Source organism: Neofelis nebulosa, chromosome 3, assembly GCF_028018385.1.
Source record: "Neofelis nebulosa isolate mNeoNeb1 chromosome 3, mNeoNeb1.pri, whole genome shotgun sequence".
Taxonomy (NCBI): domain Eukaryota; kingdom Metazoa; phylum Chordata; class Mammalia; order Carnivora; family Felidae; genus Neofelis; species Neofelis nebulosa.
In genome coordinates, this window is record NC_080784.1 from 36,817,684 (window position 1) to 36,832,078 (window position 14,395).

General features: G+C 42.1%; 1 protein-coding gene across 1 annotated transcript in view; it reads right to left on the reverse strand.

The window, feature by feature from the left end:
- XPO7 (exportin 7) overlaps positions 1-14,395 on the reverse strand; it is a 40,885-nt gene that overhangs the window by 12,098 nt on the left and 14,392 nt on the right. Inside the window, exons 10-19 of the mRNA XM_058720408.1 lie at positions 13,609-13,755; positions 12,259-12,431; positions 10,082-10,275; positions 9,302-9,407; positions 6,049-6,184; positions 5,462-5,535; positions 4,237-4,320; positions 3,256-3,316; positions 2,740-2,848; positions 1,673-1,779 (exon numbers count right to left, since the gene is read on the reverse strand). Coding sequence (XP_058576391.1) covers positions 1,673-1,779; positions 2,740-2,848; positions 3,256-3,316; positions 4,237-4,320; positions 5,462-5,535; positions 6,049-6,184; positions 9,302-9,407; positions 10,082-10,275; positions 12,259-12,431; positions 13,609-13,755 — 1,191 coding nt within the window. The remainder of the gene's footprint in view (positions 1-1,672; positions 1,780-2,739; positions 2,849-3,255; positions 3,317-4,236; positions 4,321-5,461; positions 5,536-6,048; positions 6,185-9,301; positions 9,408-10,081; positions 10,276-12,258; positions 12,432-13,608; positions 13,756-14,395) is intronic.

Here is a 14,395-nt window from a genome sequence, read left to right on the forward strand (position 1 = left end):
TCGAGCCCTGTGTCGGGCTCTGCACTGACAGCCCTGCTTGGGATTCTCTCTGTCCCTCCCTCCCTCCCTCCCTCCCTCCCTCTCTCTCTCTCTCTCTCCCCCTCTGCCCCTCCCTCACACACACACACACACTCTCTCTCTCTCTCAATCTCTCTCTCTCTAAATAAACAAAACAAAACAGACTGTACTTCTAACAGCCTGCTTTAAGCAGACAATTCTCTTCCTAAACTGATACCATAACTTGTCTTCAAATCTAAGACACAGCCACTTTAAAAAACTTATTACATGAGGTGTGACAAAGATGTGGAAAATGCTTGGAGTTCGTGGCCAAAATGGTTCTTTTCATTAATTTCACCTGCTTTGTATGGAACTAAAGTGATGGGGAAAAGGGCTGCTATTCAGTGATATCCCTCAATTATCCTTGGTACTGGTTAGTACTCTAGCTCAAGTTACTGACATGCTCCACACTAAACTCAACTCTGAATAGTACCTATCTCAAAACACTGGTAGAAAGAGGGGAGACAGCCGGGCAAAGTGGTGTTGCTCTGTGACTTCCCTGATGATTTAGAGACAGAAAACGAAGAGGCTTTCTAGAGAAGAAAACAGAATTTTAGAATATTAGGTAAAGCCTGGCATCTTGGGGCAATACTTCTGGCTATTTGGTGACTATAATTCAGCTTCAGCATCATTATGAACACTGCAAAAAAGTCCTACGTCCTACAAATATTAATAGCCTAGTATCTTCTGGTTTTGGTCCAGAGATCTATAGACAAGGAGAGCAGGTATGTGTGAAGATGAGGAGAGCAAAAATCAAGAAATGATAATTCTGAGAGCCAGAAATCAATAACTAAAGGTAACTTTAAAATTCCATATATGTGGAAATTTATACACCCTTCTAAATGACTCCTGTCAAAGAAGAAATCTTAATGGAAATTAGAAAATCCAAAGAATTGAATGAAAATGAAAATGTTACATACAAAAACTATAGATTCTGGAGGCCTATTTCATGACAGTGTTAATATACTTAATGCTATTCAACTGTACACCTAAAAAATGGTTAAGCTGGTAAATTTTACATTATGTAAACCAACATGTGGAATAATATGCCTAGAGGGACAGTTATAGCTTTAAATGATTACATTAGGAAAGAAGGAGGGCTGAAAAGTTAGAATGGAAAAACCCCAAGAAAAACATATGAAAATAAACATAAAGAGCAGAACTGAATGAAGTAGAAAACAAAGATACAACAGGGTTTTGTTTTGTTTTTGCAAAGACTAACAAAGTTGACACATTTCTGGCAAGACTGATCCAGGAAAGAGAAAGCACAAATATGCAGTATTAAAACTGAGAGGTGACACATAACTAAAGATACAACCAGAGATCAAAAAACAATAGGAAAACACACAAAATAACTTTATGCTACTACATTTGAAAATGTAGACAAAAATCCTAAGTATTACATAAGAAAACACTTTAACATAAAAACAAAAGACTTTATAAATCTCTACTGGTTTGTCTATTTCAAAATCCCAGGAGCCCAAGAGATTAAATAGAAGTGAAATCAGTGGGAAATGTATGGATGAGCACTATTTTCTGTAGTAATAGCTAATCTAGTTTCTGTCAGGGGCTGCCCAAAAGCAGAAACTGGTCAATCAGTGGGTGAAGGACTCACCTTTGCCTCTTGCTCGTTGAAACTATTAGTGCTAAACATCTGGGCCACAGCCTCAAATGCGGCTGTGAGTGGCAGCATGAATTGCTCATACTGATCTTCATCCTCTCCTGAAAGGTAAACAACCCAGGGTGTGACTCCAATATAAAAAATTCAAAGCTATGCATGCAAGGAAAATAAGATGGTATGAAAGATGAGCAGACCCGAGGATAATTCAAGGGGGCCCCTTTATCATCCCCACGGGTATGAGTACTAATTTCAGAATAAAATATATAGAGAGAATTTTTAAACTAGAAAATGGCCGGAAGTCATCCAGTCCAGGGATGTCCACATTGTGTTTGACAATACCAGAGATTCCTATGTGTATGAGGTACTATGTTTTTATTTACTTCTCCTTAAGTGACAGCTGACAGTCAGTTAAGAAAGGACCGAGTCTGGTGTATGAGAACCTGATGAGACTCGTACTGGAGTCAGGTGCCTGTGGAGGCTCTCTTCACACTTCTCTCTCTTCACTAATCTTCCATAAACCTGGAAGGTTCTGTAATGTTATATAGTAGGATTGAACTTAAATAGCTCAGAATGAAGACAAGTGCTGCGTTTCAGTCATTAGTTGACCCCAAACTGCTAATATCACATGGCAGCTACAAAGGCTCTTAAGCCTTGTGGGTTCACATGTGCTAGTGAACTGGGGGGGGAGGGGGGGAGGTGGGCATGAAAAGTTGTGTTGACTGTCTTGGGTGGGTTGCACCTTCATGTGGGGTAGAGGGTTATCTGGCCAACAACAGGCATTTAGGCCTCAATTCTCTTAACTTTCTGAGGACAAGTATGAAATAGGTTTTAAAAATCTGCACATCAGATGAAAACTTCTGACACATATAGTTCTTCTCTTCCAGTTACAGGGACCATTATAGCATGATCTGTTCTTGGTGAAATCAGACCGTTATTTCAGACAGTTTTGTTACTGATGAAACAACAAAAAAGACCTCCCCCACATCTAGTTTTCCATGCTCAAGTAAGAATTTAGAACAATGCCAGACTACTACGCGAGCCTCTAGGATTTATTGCAGTACCTAAATCCACCATGAGGAGACGCCCAAGTGCCGTGTAGAACGTAGTCCGACACCTCATGTCTGTCAGATTGGATTGATTGTTAATACCCAGAAATGAAAAGTGCTCGCTCTATTAAAAAAAAAGAAGACAAGTTAAAAAGATAAAGACATGGGTCACAGGCGGAAGGCAAGCCAGGAATTTCAGAATTACTGAGCCGTTTCAAGCTAATGGCCACATCGTCATTCCTTAAGGGTATGAGTGGGATTAAAAATTTTTTTAATGATTGTTGTTATCTACAACTAATTTATCTTTCTATGAATAACAGTAGGCAGCTTCACCATAATTCAGATAATTTGGATTCCAAAGAGCAGCTCAGATGAGAGTAAGTGTGATCTGGCAGTGTGAAGGGAGTCAGGGAGCAGTCTCTGGCTGTGGGGGCACTACGGACCTCAATTGAAACATCCCTCTTATATGGCTGAGGAAGTGTGTGTGGCTGGCTGGAGAGGAGAACCGGAAAGAGGTGCTAAATCACTCACCGTGTGATTGTTCAGCATGAACTGTACCGCACTAAGCTTCACTAGTTTCCTTACACTACTGTATGTGAAGACAAAGAAAGAAGGTCAAGGAAAGTGTGTGCAAATGAAGAATCTTTAATGCAGAATGCAACTTTCTAGGATAAAGTAGCTTCTTTCTTGGCTATGAATTCCATACCCAGATTATCTTATTTTCCTTAAGCACTTGAATATAACACCTGCCAAATGGGGGGGGGGAAATGTGTTTTCTTCTAAGCAGTATTTAACTGATTGATGACAGAATACCCATACCAAACTCCTATCTGTAAGAAAAGAGATAAAACCCAGCAGTTCCCCCCCAAGAATCATGAATATCCGAGGACAGCTTTTCTCACTGGGGCTTCTAAGAGCAAATTAAGCCCTAAATCCCTGCCTAAGGCATCCATGGTGTGTGGTGAATTAGGTTCTCTCTTATGCATTTAGAATGGCACTAGTTACGTACAATCTTAAAAGTCACTAATTTTTATAGGGTTTAGTCTCTTGTAGACCCCTGATTGTGGAAGCCTGCCTCAAGAGCAATTCAAACTTTATAGTAGACTTGGTCCAGCCCAAGAGGGAATACAGCCACTACTTTTACTGCAGGGCCTGGAATCAGGCTGCTTCTAGCAATAGGCTGACAATCAAGGTGGACTCTGTCATCACTGGGGATGCAAAAATCATGGCCACAGAGTGTATACTGGTCAGACAGATCTGCTATGTATTTCTGGATCTTAGAGATAACCAGGCATAAATCTGTAGAAACTGTTAGCTTATGGGGTGGCTCCTATTTGGAGTCTGGAATTCTCCCTGGATTCTGTGTGGGTATTGGCTTTGGCTCCTAGGAGAATGGAGAATACCTGAGCACACATAAAGCTAAATTAAAGTGGAAGCAGCAGGAGGCCATGATTTCTAAGACTGTGGCAAGCCACAGTTCCTGCTGTGCACAGAAACCGGCTTAGAAAAGGATATCCAATGGAGAGATCATTGAGAAGCTGTAGTGTCTTGGAAGTGATTGGTTCACAGCGGCCCCAGTACTTCAGGTTGGTGATGCTGGAGGACAAAAAGAAAAAAAAAGCAGGAGATACTTTTGATTTGCCTGGTTTCCTTGAGGGTTGGAAGAAGAAGAAAATCATCCACCAAGAGTCACCACACATCTGCATCACCAATTCACAGACATCACAACCACAAAAAATGGGTATAAAATCTCCGTACTTACATTTGGTTGACTAGAAAAATTATCCTTCAGATAATCTTCACTACTTGGTTCCAAAGCTACACTGGCCCATACCCAGGCCCTTGGAATTCTGGGGCACTCCAGGGCTGATTTCTGCAGCAAGGGTAAGAGATTTCTGCGGCAGTGATAACATGCAGACGTATGCAATTCTGCACCTGCGCCATCCACTGTCAGCTGCAGAATTCTAGTAGCCCTTGCTTCCGGGTTCTTGGCTGGCAGAGTCCTTTAGACCCCCTTTGCTTTTTGCATCAAATTATTAACCAGCTCATGAATATGGGTGTTTAGGATTGGGATGGCTGGAAGGGGAAAAATGTCACTTTGCACACAGCCCTGGGTAAAATATTTAGCTCCTAGTTGTGTGCTTTGAGATACTGAGCTCCTAAAAAGGGGAAAATGTAAACAAAGGGGGCAAAACTTAAAAAAAAAGAAAACAAACAAAAAAAGGGCCAATTAGGAGCTCCAACTTTGAAGACAGTTCAAATAGCACTAGATTTTGCAGATTCAAGACTCTTCAAGAGTGTGATAGTTCTTGAGAGGAATAAGCCTGTTTTAAAGTGGGGCTCTCCTCCTGGCAGTGGGGGGGCGCACACCTAGTGGAAATCAGCACCAGAAAACGAATGCCTACTCTGGGCATCTCTGGCAGCAGGGTGATTGGGTGAGAGGCTGAGCACCTCTGGGGAGGGATGTCCATTTTGCTAATGCCATGACAGGGTTTCACCGGTGATTCCAGAGGCTATAGAGGAGATTCCACATGAACAAAATTAAATCCTTGCCTGTACAAGCCTGGAATGCTCTGGGGCCGGGCCATATCTCTAAGCACAGCTTGTCACACACTCAAATGCACAATTTTCTGACGCAAACGATCAATGCTGGAATACCAAGGCACTGGCAGCATAATGCCAAGATCACATTTTACAGTTGCAAGGGACTCTTGCTGATGGCAAGCCAAACACTTACATTTTTCCTATGAAGACGCTTAGGACCATGGTCTCATCATTCAAGCCCAGAACTTCTGAGAGTCGGCGGTACAGCTGGTGTTGTGTTAAGGGAAGAGAAAGTAATCAGAAAATATGTATTAGAAAAATCGCATCTCAGTACTGTGTTTGTCCTTATTCAGGGGTAAGATGTGGGAAGAAAATGGACGAAACTGTAGGGGAAGTCTTTGTTGAAGGGATTAAGCTAGTTTCGAAGTATTACTTGACACTGGATAGATGCTGAGCTATCTTACCAGTCCCCTTCGACCCTGAGATTATAAAGACTATCAAAACCTTCTGCTGTTCTCAGTATCAATTCATGTACAGAAACTGAGAATTGCCAGTGTTGAGACCAATAGATGTTTTGACTGGCCATTTGTTAAGCATAGGGAGCATTAGAGAGATGGACCCAATTCTTTGATGAATCTCTCAAAATTCTACACATGAAGAGGAGACACGTGGACTATCCTGATACTAAAACCTGTGTCTGAATTGTTATCAGATGTTTCTTAGTTAGCAATTCCGCAAGCCCAAGTGAGAAAGAAGTAGAGCCAACTGAGAGTCTGTTACCTTAGAGGATTTTTGCACCTGGTCCCCAATGTAGATCTTACGAAACTGTTCAAAAAAGCTCAGCATGGCCAATTCTAGCTTCTCGTTACCCGCTTGAGCCAAGCGAGAATCTGTCAGGTTCATCAGTTGGAGCACCCTAGAGGAAGAAGAGCAATGATTCTCTCAACAGCAGGATATCCTGGTCACTTTAGAAAATCCAACCTACCCTCCAATGGTCATATGTGTCTCCTCTCCTTACCCATCCTATCTAAAAGGCATTCTCTACAGGCTCTATGCTCTGCTGAGAGAACAAAATTCTCCATTTCTGCCCCCATAGGAACCATAGCCAGAGAATGAATATGAGTGTCCGGTTGGATGTTTAAAACTTCTAGTCCACTGAGACTGTAGGCTGAGTCAGAACTCATAATTAGCTTAAAAATAGTGGACCCTACCCGCCCCCAACCAGTATTGGGGTAACGGTCTTCCTGAAACTTGTGAGACCTTGAGTAAAGCAATTTATTTTCTGAGTCCCAATTCCTCATCCATAAAACGAGGGAGACTGGACTAAGCCCATGGTCCTCAATCTTTTTTCCCACCGAGCCATGAAGGGAATGGACCCATGAAGGACAATGTCCACAGGTAGGTAAAAGCTCCAGGAACCAAGAGCAGATATACCACCGTGACCTCATCCCTGTGCTACTGTGACCTTGTCTCTTTTCCCCGAGCCTTTCCCTGGTGAAAGAAGGCTGGAATGCAAGCGTGTCAGTACTGAATGAGTGTTATTACAAGCAAGTCATCTGACATTTTGATGACATGAGAACAGGTGGTAAACTATTTCTGACACATCATGAGTGAATCAGACTCAGGCCTGATGCTGTAACACTCAGTGTGAGAAACGAGGATACAAGACACTGTCTTCAATTTATATTAGGACACACACACGGTGTCACACCAAGCTGCTGAATCAGAAAGCTTATTTGCTTTCATCCTTATCAAATCTTTGGTCGGCTCTTCAAAAAATGCCAGTGTGACATGCCATGGAGACTTCTGTCAGGATTAAGGCACCTAAGGGCATATGGGCATCTGATAACATACAAATGGGCATTTTCAGAATAGGAATTACGGATTGAAATGTCTGGGAACCAAAATATTCTAAGGCATCATGTTAAAATGTGCTTATCTCTAAGGAGAGCATCTCAAAGTTCAGAAACCTTCAGGGTGGCGGTTCCCCAAGGTCACACAATACTGAAACATGACCTGCTCTTCTACTTGCGTTCTGACAGGAGGGTGCACTGGGGTGTCCAGTGGCTACCAGACGCATGACATCATGACAGACTGAATGCGGACACAGATCTGAGAATCCAGCTGACTTCTGGGCCACACATTAAAACAAAGGCACTTCTCTCATTAATTTTTTTGAAAAATATTTAAAAAAACATTATTTCTGTTGACATGTTTTGGGCTTATTGTTATTTTTAAATGAATAAATTTAAACTTTCTCAGTTTTACTTATTTTTATTTTTTAAAAAAGATTTTTTTTGGAATGTTACTTATTTTTGAGAGATAGAGAGACAGAGCATGAGTGGGGGAAGGACAGAGAGAGAGAGGGAGACACAGAATCTGAAGTAGGCTCCAGGCTCTGAGCTGTTAGCACACAGCCTGACACGGGGCTCGAACCCATGAACTGTGAGATCATGACCTGAGCCAAAGTCAGACACTCAACCGACTGAGCCACCCAGGCGCCCCTAAAAAAGATTTTCAGTAATCTCTACGCCCAACTACGCTCAAACTCGTAACACCGACATCAAGAGTTGCATGCTCTACTGAGCCAGCCATGCACCCCAGTTTTACTTTTTAATACGAAAAATATCAATAGCTGTATCTTATTTTAAGTTTTATTTTATTTTATTTGAGAGAGCAGAGACAGTGTGAGCAGGGGAGGGGCAGAGAGAGGGAGAGAGAGAATCTCAAACAGGGTCCACACTACCAGCACAGAGCACGATACGGGGCTCAAACTCACGAAACCGTGAGATCATGACCTGAGCCGAAACCGAGAGTGGGAAGCTTAAGTGACTGAGCCACCCGGGTGTCCTTTTGATAGCTATATCTTATAAACAAAAGCTCTTTGAGATTCTCAAATACTATTTATTTATTTTTAAAGTTTGTTTATTGGGGCGCCTGGGTGGCGCAGTCGGTTAAGCGTCCGACTTCAGCCAGGTCACGATCTCGCGGTCCGTGAGTTCGAGCCCCGCGTCGGGCTCTGGGCTGATGGCTCGGAGCCTGGAGCCTGTTTCCGATTCTGTGTCTCCCTCTCTCTCTGCCCCTCCCCCGTTCATGCTCTGTCTCTCTCTGTCCCAAAAATAAATAAAATATGTTGAAAAAAAATTTAAAAAAAAAAAAAAATAAAGTTTATTTATTGAGAGAGAGACAGAGAGGGAGAGAGGGGAAGAGCATGCATGTGCACAGGGGAGGGGCAAAAAGAGGAAGAGAGAGAGAATCCCAAGTAGGCTCCATGCTCTGCACAGAGCCTGATGTGGGGCTCAATCTCATGACTATGAGATCATGACCTGAACCAAAATCAGGAGCTGGATGCTCAATGGACTGAGTCACCCAGGGGCCCCGAGATCCTCGATACTTTTTAAGAGGACAAACAGTCTTGGTGAAAAGGTTTGAGAACCTCTGCAATAGAGTATTAAAAAATCCTGCCTTTTTATTTCTGTGTTAGGTGAAATTTTAGAAATCATTAAATGTTCATTTATAGGTTTTTTTAGAAAGATGGATAAGAATCACAGGTACAAAGTAACTTGAAATCCTCTGGGTGGAAAAGTTATGTCAAGATATTTGAAAGGCTGCAGAAACTCTGCAATTCCATATTTGGAAATATTTGAAGAACCACAGTTTCCTATTAGTCTCACTCTGCTATTGCAAAAGTAGTCCACATTTCATTAACTCTGAGATACTGTCCTTAAAACTAAAAGCTACTCCCTACTGTCATTTTCCTAATTCTGTATCCATCATTTCCTTGCTGAATTACTGCAGATGTTTCCTCAGTAAAAGCTGAAGGTAGAATTTCTGCTATATTTATAAAATGTATTTATAAAATGTCTGCAGTTGGACCTTCCTTTTCATGGGCAATCAGGTTTGTGAGATTACATTCTATACATGGGGAGGAAAGCACTAACAGAAACAGGCCAAGCTCCCATGGCTTGAGAACACCAAAAGGAGCGGTGGCAGTCACAGCAGTGAAATAGAAAGCCTCTGTGAGACCACTTACCGACAGACAAGCTCGCCATCCATAGCATCTTGCTCATCAGTGCTGGCAAATGAAACCCGGCCACCAATCACTGCGCCAATGATGTAAACCAGCCATGTCAGCCTTCCTGCAACAGGAAGAAGACCTATTAGTGTCCACTCCAGTGGTTACTTCATTGAAGAAATTTCCTCACAGTGAGGTTCATTTCTTACTATGGGCTTCTGTAATCTTAAGAACACTATGGTAAAGCCATAATGCCTAACTTTTCCTACAGAGTATAGCTATCACCCCACTCTGCTAAGGGAAATCCATTAGGTAACAGACATTCTCCTATCAGACAAGGTCATTACTTTTATAGTCCAGTACTTTCTTGAAGTTAAAGACATCCATGTAGATAAGATTTTGGTTACTCTTCCCCAGCTACCTGTGGCATTTATTTATAATAGCCTTTCGTGCAGATGGAGGTAACTAATGATGGAAGAGTCATTTTGGGGTAAAGGGAGGAAAGAGAGGTGGTGATAAGGGGTGCCTGGGTGGCTCAGTTAGCTGAGCATCTGACTCTTGATTTCGGCCCAGGTCAAAATCGTGAGTAGGAGGAGCCCTGCGTGGAGCCCTGATTGGCTCTGTGTTGACAGTGCAGAGGCTGCTTGGGATTCTGTGTCTCGCCTCTCTCCCTCCCTCCCCCACTCCCCGACTTGCGCTCTCTCAAAAATAAACATTAAAAAAAAAAAAGAGAGAGAGGTGGCAACGAGTGGGGTACTGGCAGCACCGCCTAACAGGCCGCATCCCCCACCCACTCACCCTCCTGCACGGCGATGTCCATGGGGCTTGCGCTGGCGCTCTGTAGCAGCTCCTGATAGGATTGGGCAGACTGGTCGAACAACTGCACAAGGAGCGCACACGTCTTCTCGTATTCACAACGTCCGATAGTAGACAGCTGGTCCAGCTGCTGCTGCACCAGGCCTGTGTCCTCCAGAGGGTCTTCCAGTCCATCCCTGATCCCGAGGGAAGAAGAAGGCGGCTCTCTTAAAATATGCCATTGATTTCCTTACCACGACAGCTCTTGTTCTTCTGCATTTAGCCAACACTTCCACTGGTAGAGGCCCACATCCCCACACTCCCTTTTGCACAGAAGGAATATATATAAAAAGTGGGAAGACCAGTGTCATCACCCTAGCATGCGTCTTCTTTAGATAGATTCTGTGTGTTCGTGTCCAGTCTTTTGATCTGAACAATTGCTCCCTTAACATTCGTCTGCCTCAACCCTCTCTGTCTTATGCTTCTCACCCCAGGGGCTCTTGGTCCTTGACTATAATAACCTTTGGGACTACAAATATCCTGTCCTCATGTGCGGTCTTTGTGGCCCAATGTATTTTGAAGCTTAGAAATCTCCAGATTTTAATGAAGCAATATGAATGCTTCTACCATATAATATGAACCCTCAATGGACTCTCTGGGGTATCAAATACAACATTCCTGTAGCAAAATGTATCAATATTATGAATAGTCACAAAAAACATAAGTTTTAGAAAAAACTATAAATGTGCTCATACTAGCACATGTCAAGTTTTGCCACCAAATGCATTTTCATTCCAAACTGATGAGAAAATTTGGTTCTAGATCTTGGATTTCAGAATTGCAGTTGAGGCACTGTGGATCTACACCAGGTCCTACCTTACCTACTGCTCCTAGATTTAAAAATCTTGTCATACTGCAAGCTCTTTGTGTATTGCTACATTGTAGTGTGACACCCCAGCGGCTGCAACACTGCCCCCATTACAGCTAGAGTTCACAGTTGTGGGTGCACCATGGTCCACACACTGGGCCAGGACATAGCTGTGTGATCCTTCGAATAACCTTGCCCAAGAGCACACAGCTATTAACTGGCTTCCCTGGGCACAGAGCCTGCACGTCTAACCACTCCTCAACACTGCCTCAATGAAACCAGCTGAATCCTCAGGAACAGAAACTATGTCACTAAGAGAATGATGCTTTCGGGGCTCCTGAGGGCTCAGTCAGTTAAGTGTCTGACTCTTGATTTTAGCTCTGGTCACGATCTCATGGTTTGTGAGATCCAGCCCCACATCGGGCTCTGCACTGATATCGCGGAGCCTCCATGGGATTCTCTGTCTCCCTCTCTCTCTGACCCTCTCCTGCTTGTGTTCTCTCTAAAAATAAATAAATGTTAAAAAAAAAAAAAAAAAAAAAAAAGAGAGAATGATGCTTTCTAGTGGGCTTCACAAATACTTGGATTTTGAAATGATTCAAGTCATTAATAGTTGAGACTATCACTCATGGCAATTAAATGTACTTGACTCTGAGCCAATTAAGATCTGATTTTAAAAATACCTCAGACCTTCAGAATCCAAGTAAATTCCCCTGAAAAACAGCTAACAAAAAAATCTACAAGAAAGGTCCCTAAACAAAGAATAACTTCACTTTATACAGGTCATTTTTGAAAGGGTCTAACATTTCTTTAGCTATAGATTTCCGGTCTAGTTAACAGTCAAGGTAGACAGAAACCATGTGTTCCTATAATACAATCGGCTATCCACTGCCTAGGATCATCTCCTAGTAAGCTCTGGATTGTGTCATCTTATTTACCCATTTATTTCTTCAGGAAAATAAAGCACCTATAGCTTACACATAATTCTTATCATCTATAGCTTATAAATGTTCCTCTCATGTTTAAAGGAAATCAGTGGCAAGGACAAACAGTATACTGATATACCTAGTAGTCAAAGATATTACTAAGGATGGCAAAAAAGAGGGACCTAATAAGTATGTTAAAGACTATTCTTTCAGATTTTATGCTCTCATCTGCTATTCTGCTGACATGAAAAAATGGCCATTAACAGCATTAGCTCCAAAAGAGAATCATGTCAAGAATGCCTTTGCCAAGTGGGTGTCTCATCTCTGGCAAGTCCAACACCAGGCAACTGGAGAGAGAATACAGAACCCTGTCCCAGGTTCCTTACCTCAGTATGATGTGCACAGATTCCAAACGGGATGTGATATAGGCTTTGGTGACCTCAGGAGTATAAGTTTCCAGCATGTGGGGCTCTGTGGCTTTCACGTATGGCACAGAGGCTGCCAACCGCTGCCATAGGCTCAGGAGATAGTGCACGCTATTCGGGGCAAATTCCCAGTGCTAAGGAAAGCCAAAAGAGTAGGAAGTATACTTCTCATTTCTGTACACAATACATTAGTCCCATGCCACTTGACACAAAGGATAAAGACTTGGGGAAAAAAAAAAGACAGATTTTTATGGGCTTTGTTCTGTGCATGACAACTCATCCAATGTACTTATTAGTATTTCAGAGATTAACCATCTAATAAAAAGAGCTGTTCTATCTTGGTTGTGTAAACCTTCCCACAAGGAAAGCCTTGCATACGTGGTTCTCAAACATTAGTATCCATGAGGATCACCGGGAGAACTTGCTGGACACAGAGACACTTAGGCTCCACCCTGGACCTACTGAAGCAGAAATTATGGAGGTAAGACAAGCACTTGCATTTTTCATCAAACTCCAGAGGATTTTGAATCAAGCCATAAAATTTGAGAACCACTGCCTTATACTACGTGACTAAGAAAAAGATGTCACTAACTCTTCCCTCTTCTGTCTAGCTCCCTGTTCCAATCTTGCCTTTTTCAGAGTGATAATCTAAATATTATCCCTGCAATTCCTACAAGTTCCTCTAACCAAATCCTTGCACTTTTTTAAATGCAAATGAGTAGGCTGCAAGAACTACTCTGCAGAGTTGCCCTATACTTCCATTCACTTTGGCTTGAGGGAAAAAAGGGAATACAGGCACACCCATGGGTTTGGTTCCAGACCACTACAGTAGTGAGTCAAATGAATTTTTTGTTTCCCAGTGCACATAAGAAAGTTATGTTTGCACTATACTGTAGTATATTAAGTGTGCAATAGCATTATGTCTAAAAAGACAATGTACATATCTTAATTAAAAAATGCTTTATTGCTAAAAATGCTAATCATCATCTGAGATTTCAGGAAGCTGTAATCACTGATCACAGATCACTGTAATACACATGAGAAAGCATGAAATATTGGGAGAATTACCAAAATGTGACACAGAGACATGAAGTGAACAAATGGTGCTGAAAAATGGCACAGACAGAAGACTTGCTCGACGCAGGGGTGCCATAAACGTTCACTTTGTCAGAAATGCAGTATCTGTGAAGCGCAATAAAATGAAATGCAAGAAAACGAGGTCTGCCTGTATTCTTAGAATTTTAAAACCAATGAGCCAGAGAAAAGGTTCCTATGTGTAGGTAAGAGAGAGACAAGCAATCAAAGACAAACCTGTAGGCTGGTCACTGTGAAGTTAGCTATCAATCGGATGACCTCAGGGTAGTTTTCCACCTTTACTAATTCTCCCAGTTGATAGTTACTCTTCAATCGGGCCAGTAGTCTGCAAAACTCATGGTAATTGTTTGGGTCTGATAAACTCTGGTGACAGCACAGAAGGAAAATGAAATGTAAAATGTGATTCACTATACTTCCAGAATGACATTTGGGATGGCATGAGGGGAAAGGAGAATCTACTTTAACTTCTGAGCTACAGGTCCTCCCTTAGAATGACACATCTTGGGGTGTCTGGGTGGCTCAGTCAGTTAAGCGTCCAGCTTTGGTTCAGGTCATGATCTTGCGGTTCGTGAGTTCGAGCCCTGAGTCATGGTTTTTTGGTGACAGCTCAGAGCCTGGAGCCTGCTTTGGATTCTGTGTCTCCCTCTCTCTCTGCCCCTCCCCCACTCGTGCTGTGTCTCTCCAAAATGAATGTTAAAAAAAAAAGAATGACACTTCTGTTAGCATGTTTAAAAACAATTTTTTTTAAAAGTTGTTTTTAAAAAGGGACGGTCGCATCTATTATTTCATGTGTTCATAAAAATCATCCTGTGAGATAAAATTTCTAGCATCAATAAAGAGTCTGAAATAGAAGCCCAGAAAGATCACATTAATTGCCTAAAGCGGCTATTAAATAACATAAAAGGAGCACATTCTAAGATATGACTGGTCTTATACTGATAAAAAAATTATGAAATTTTCATTCTCACATGTGTCGGATTTATCATTAAATAAGACTAACACT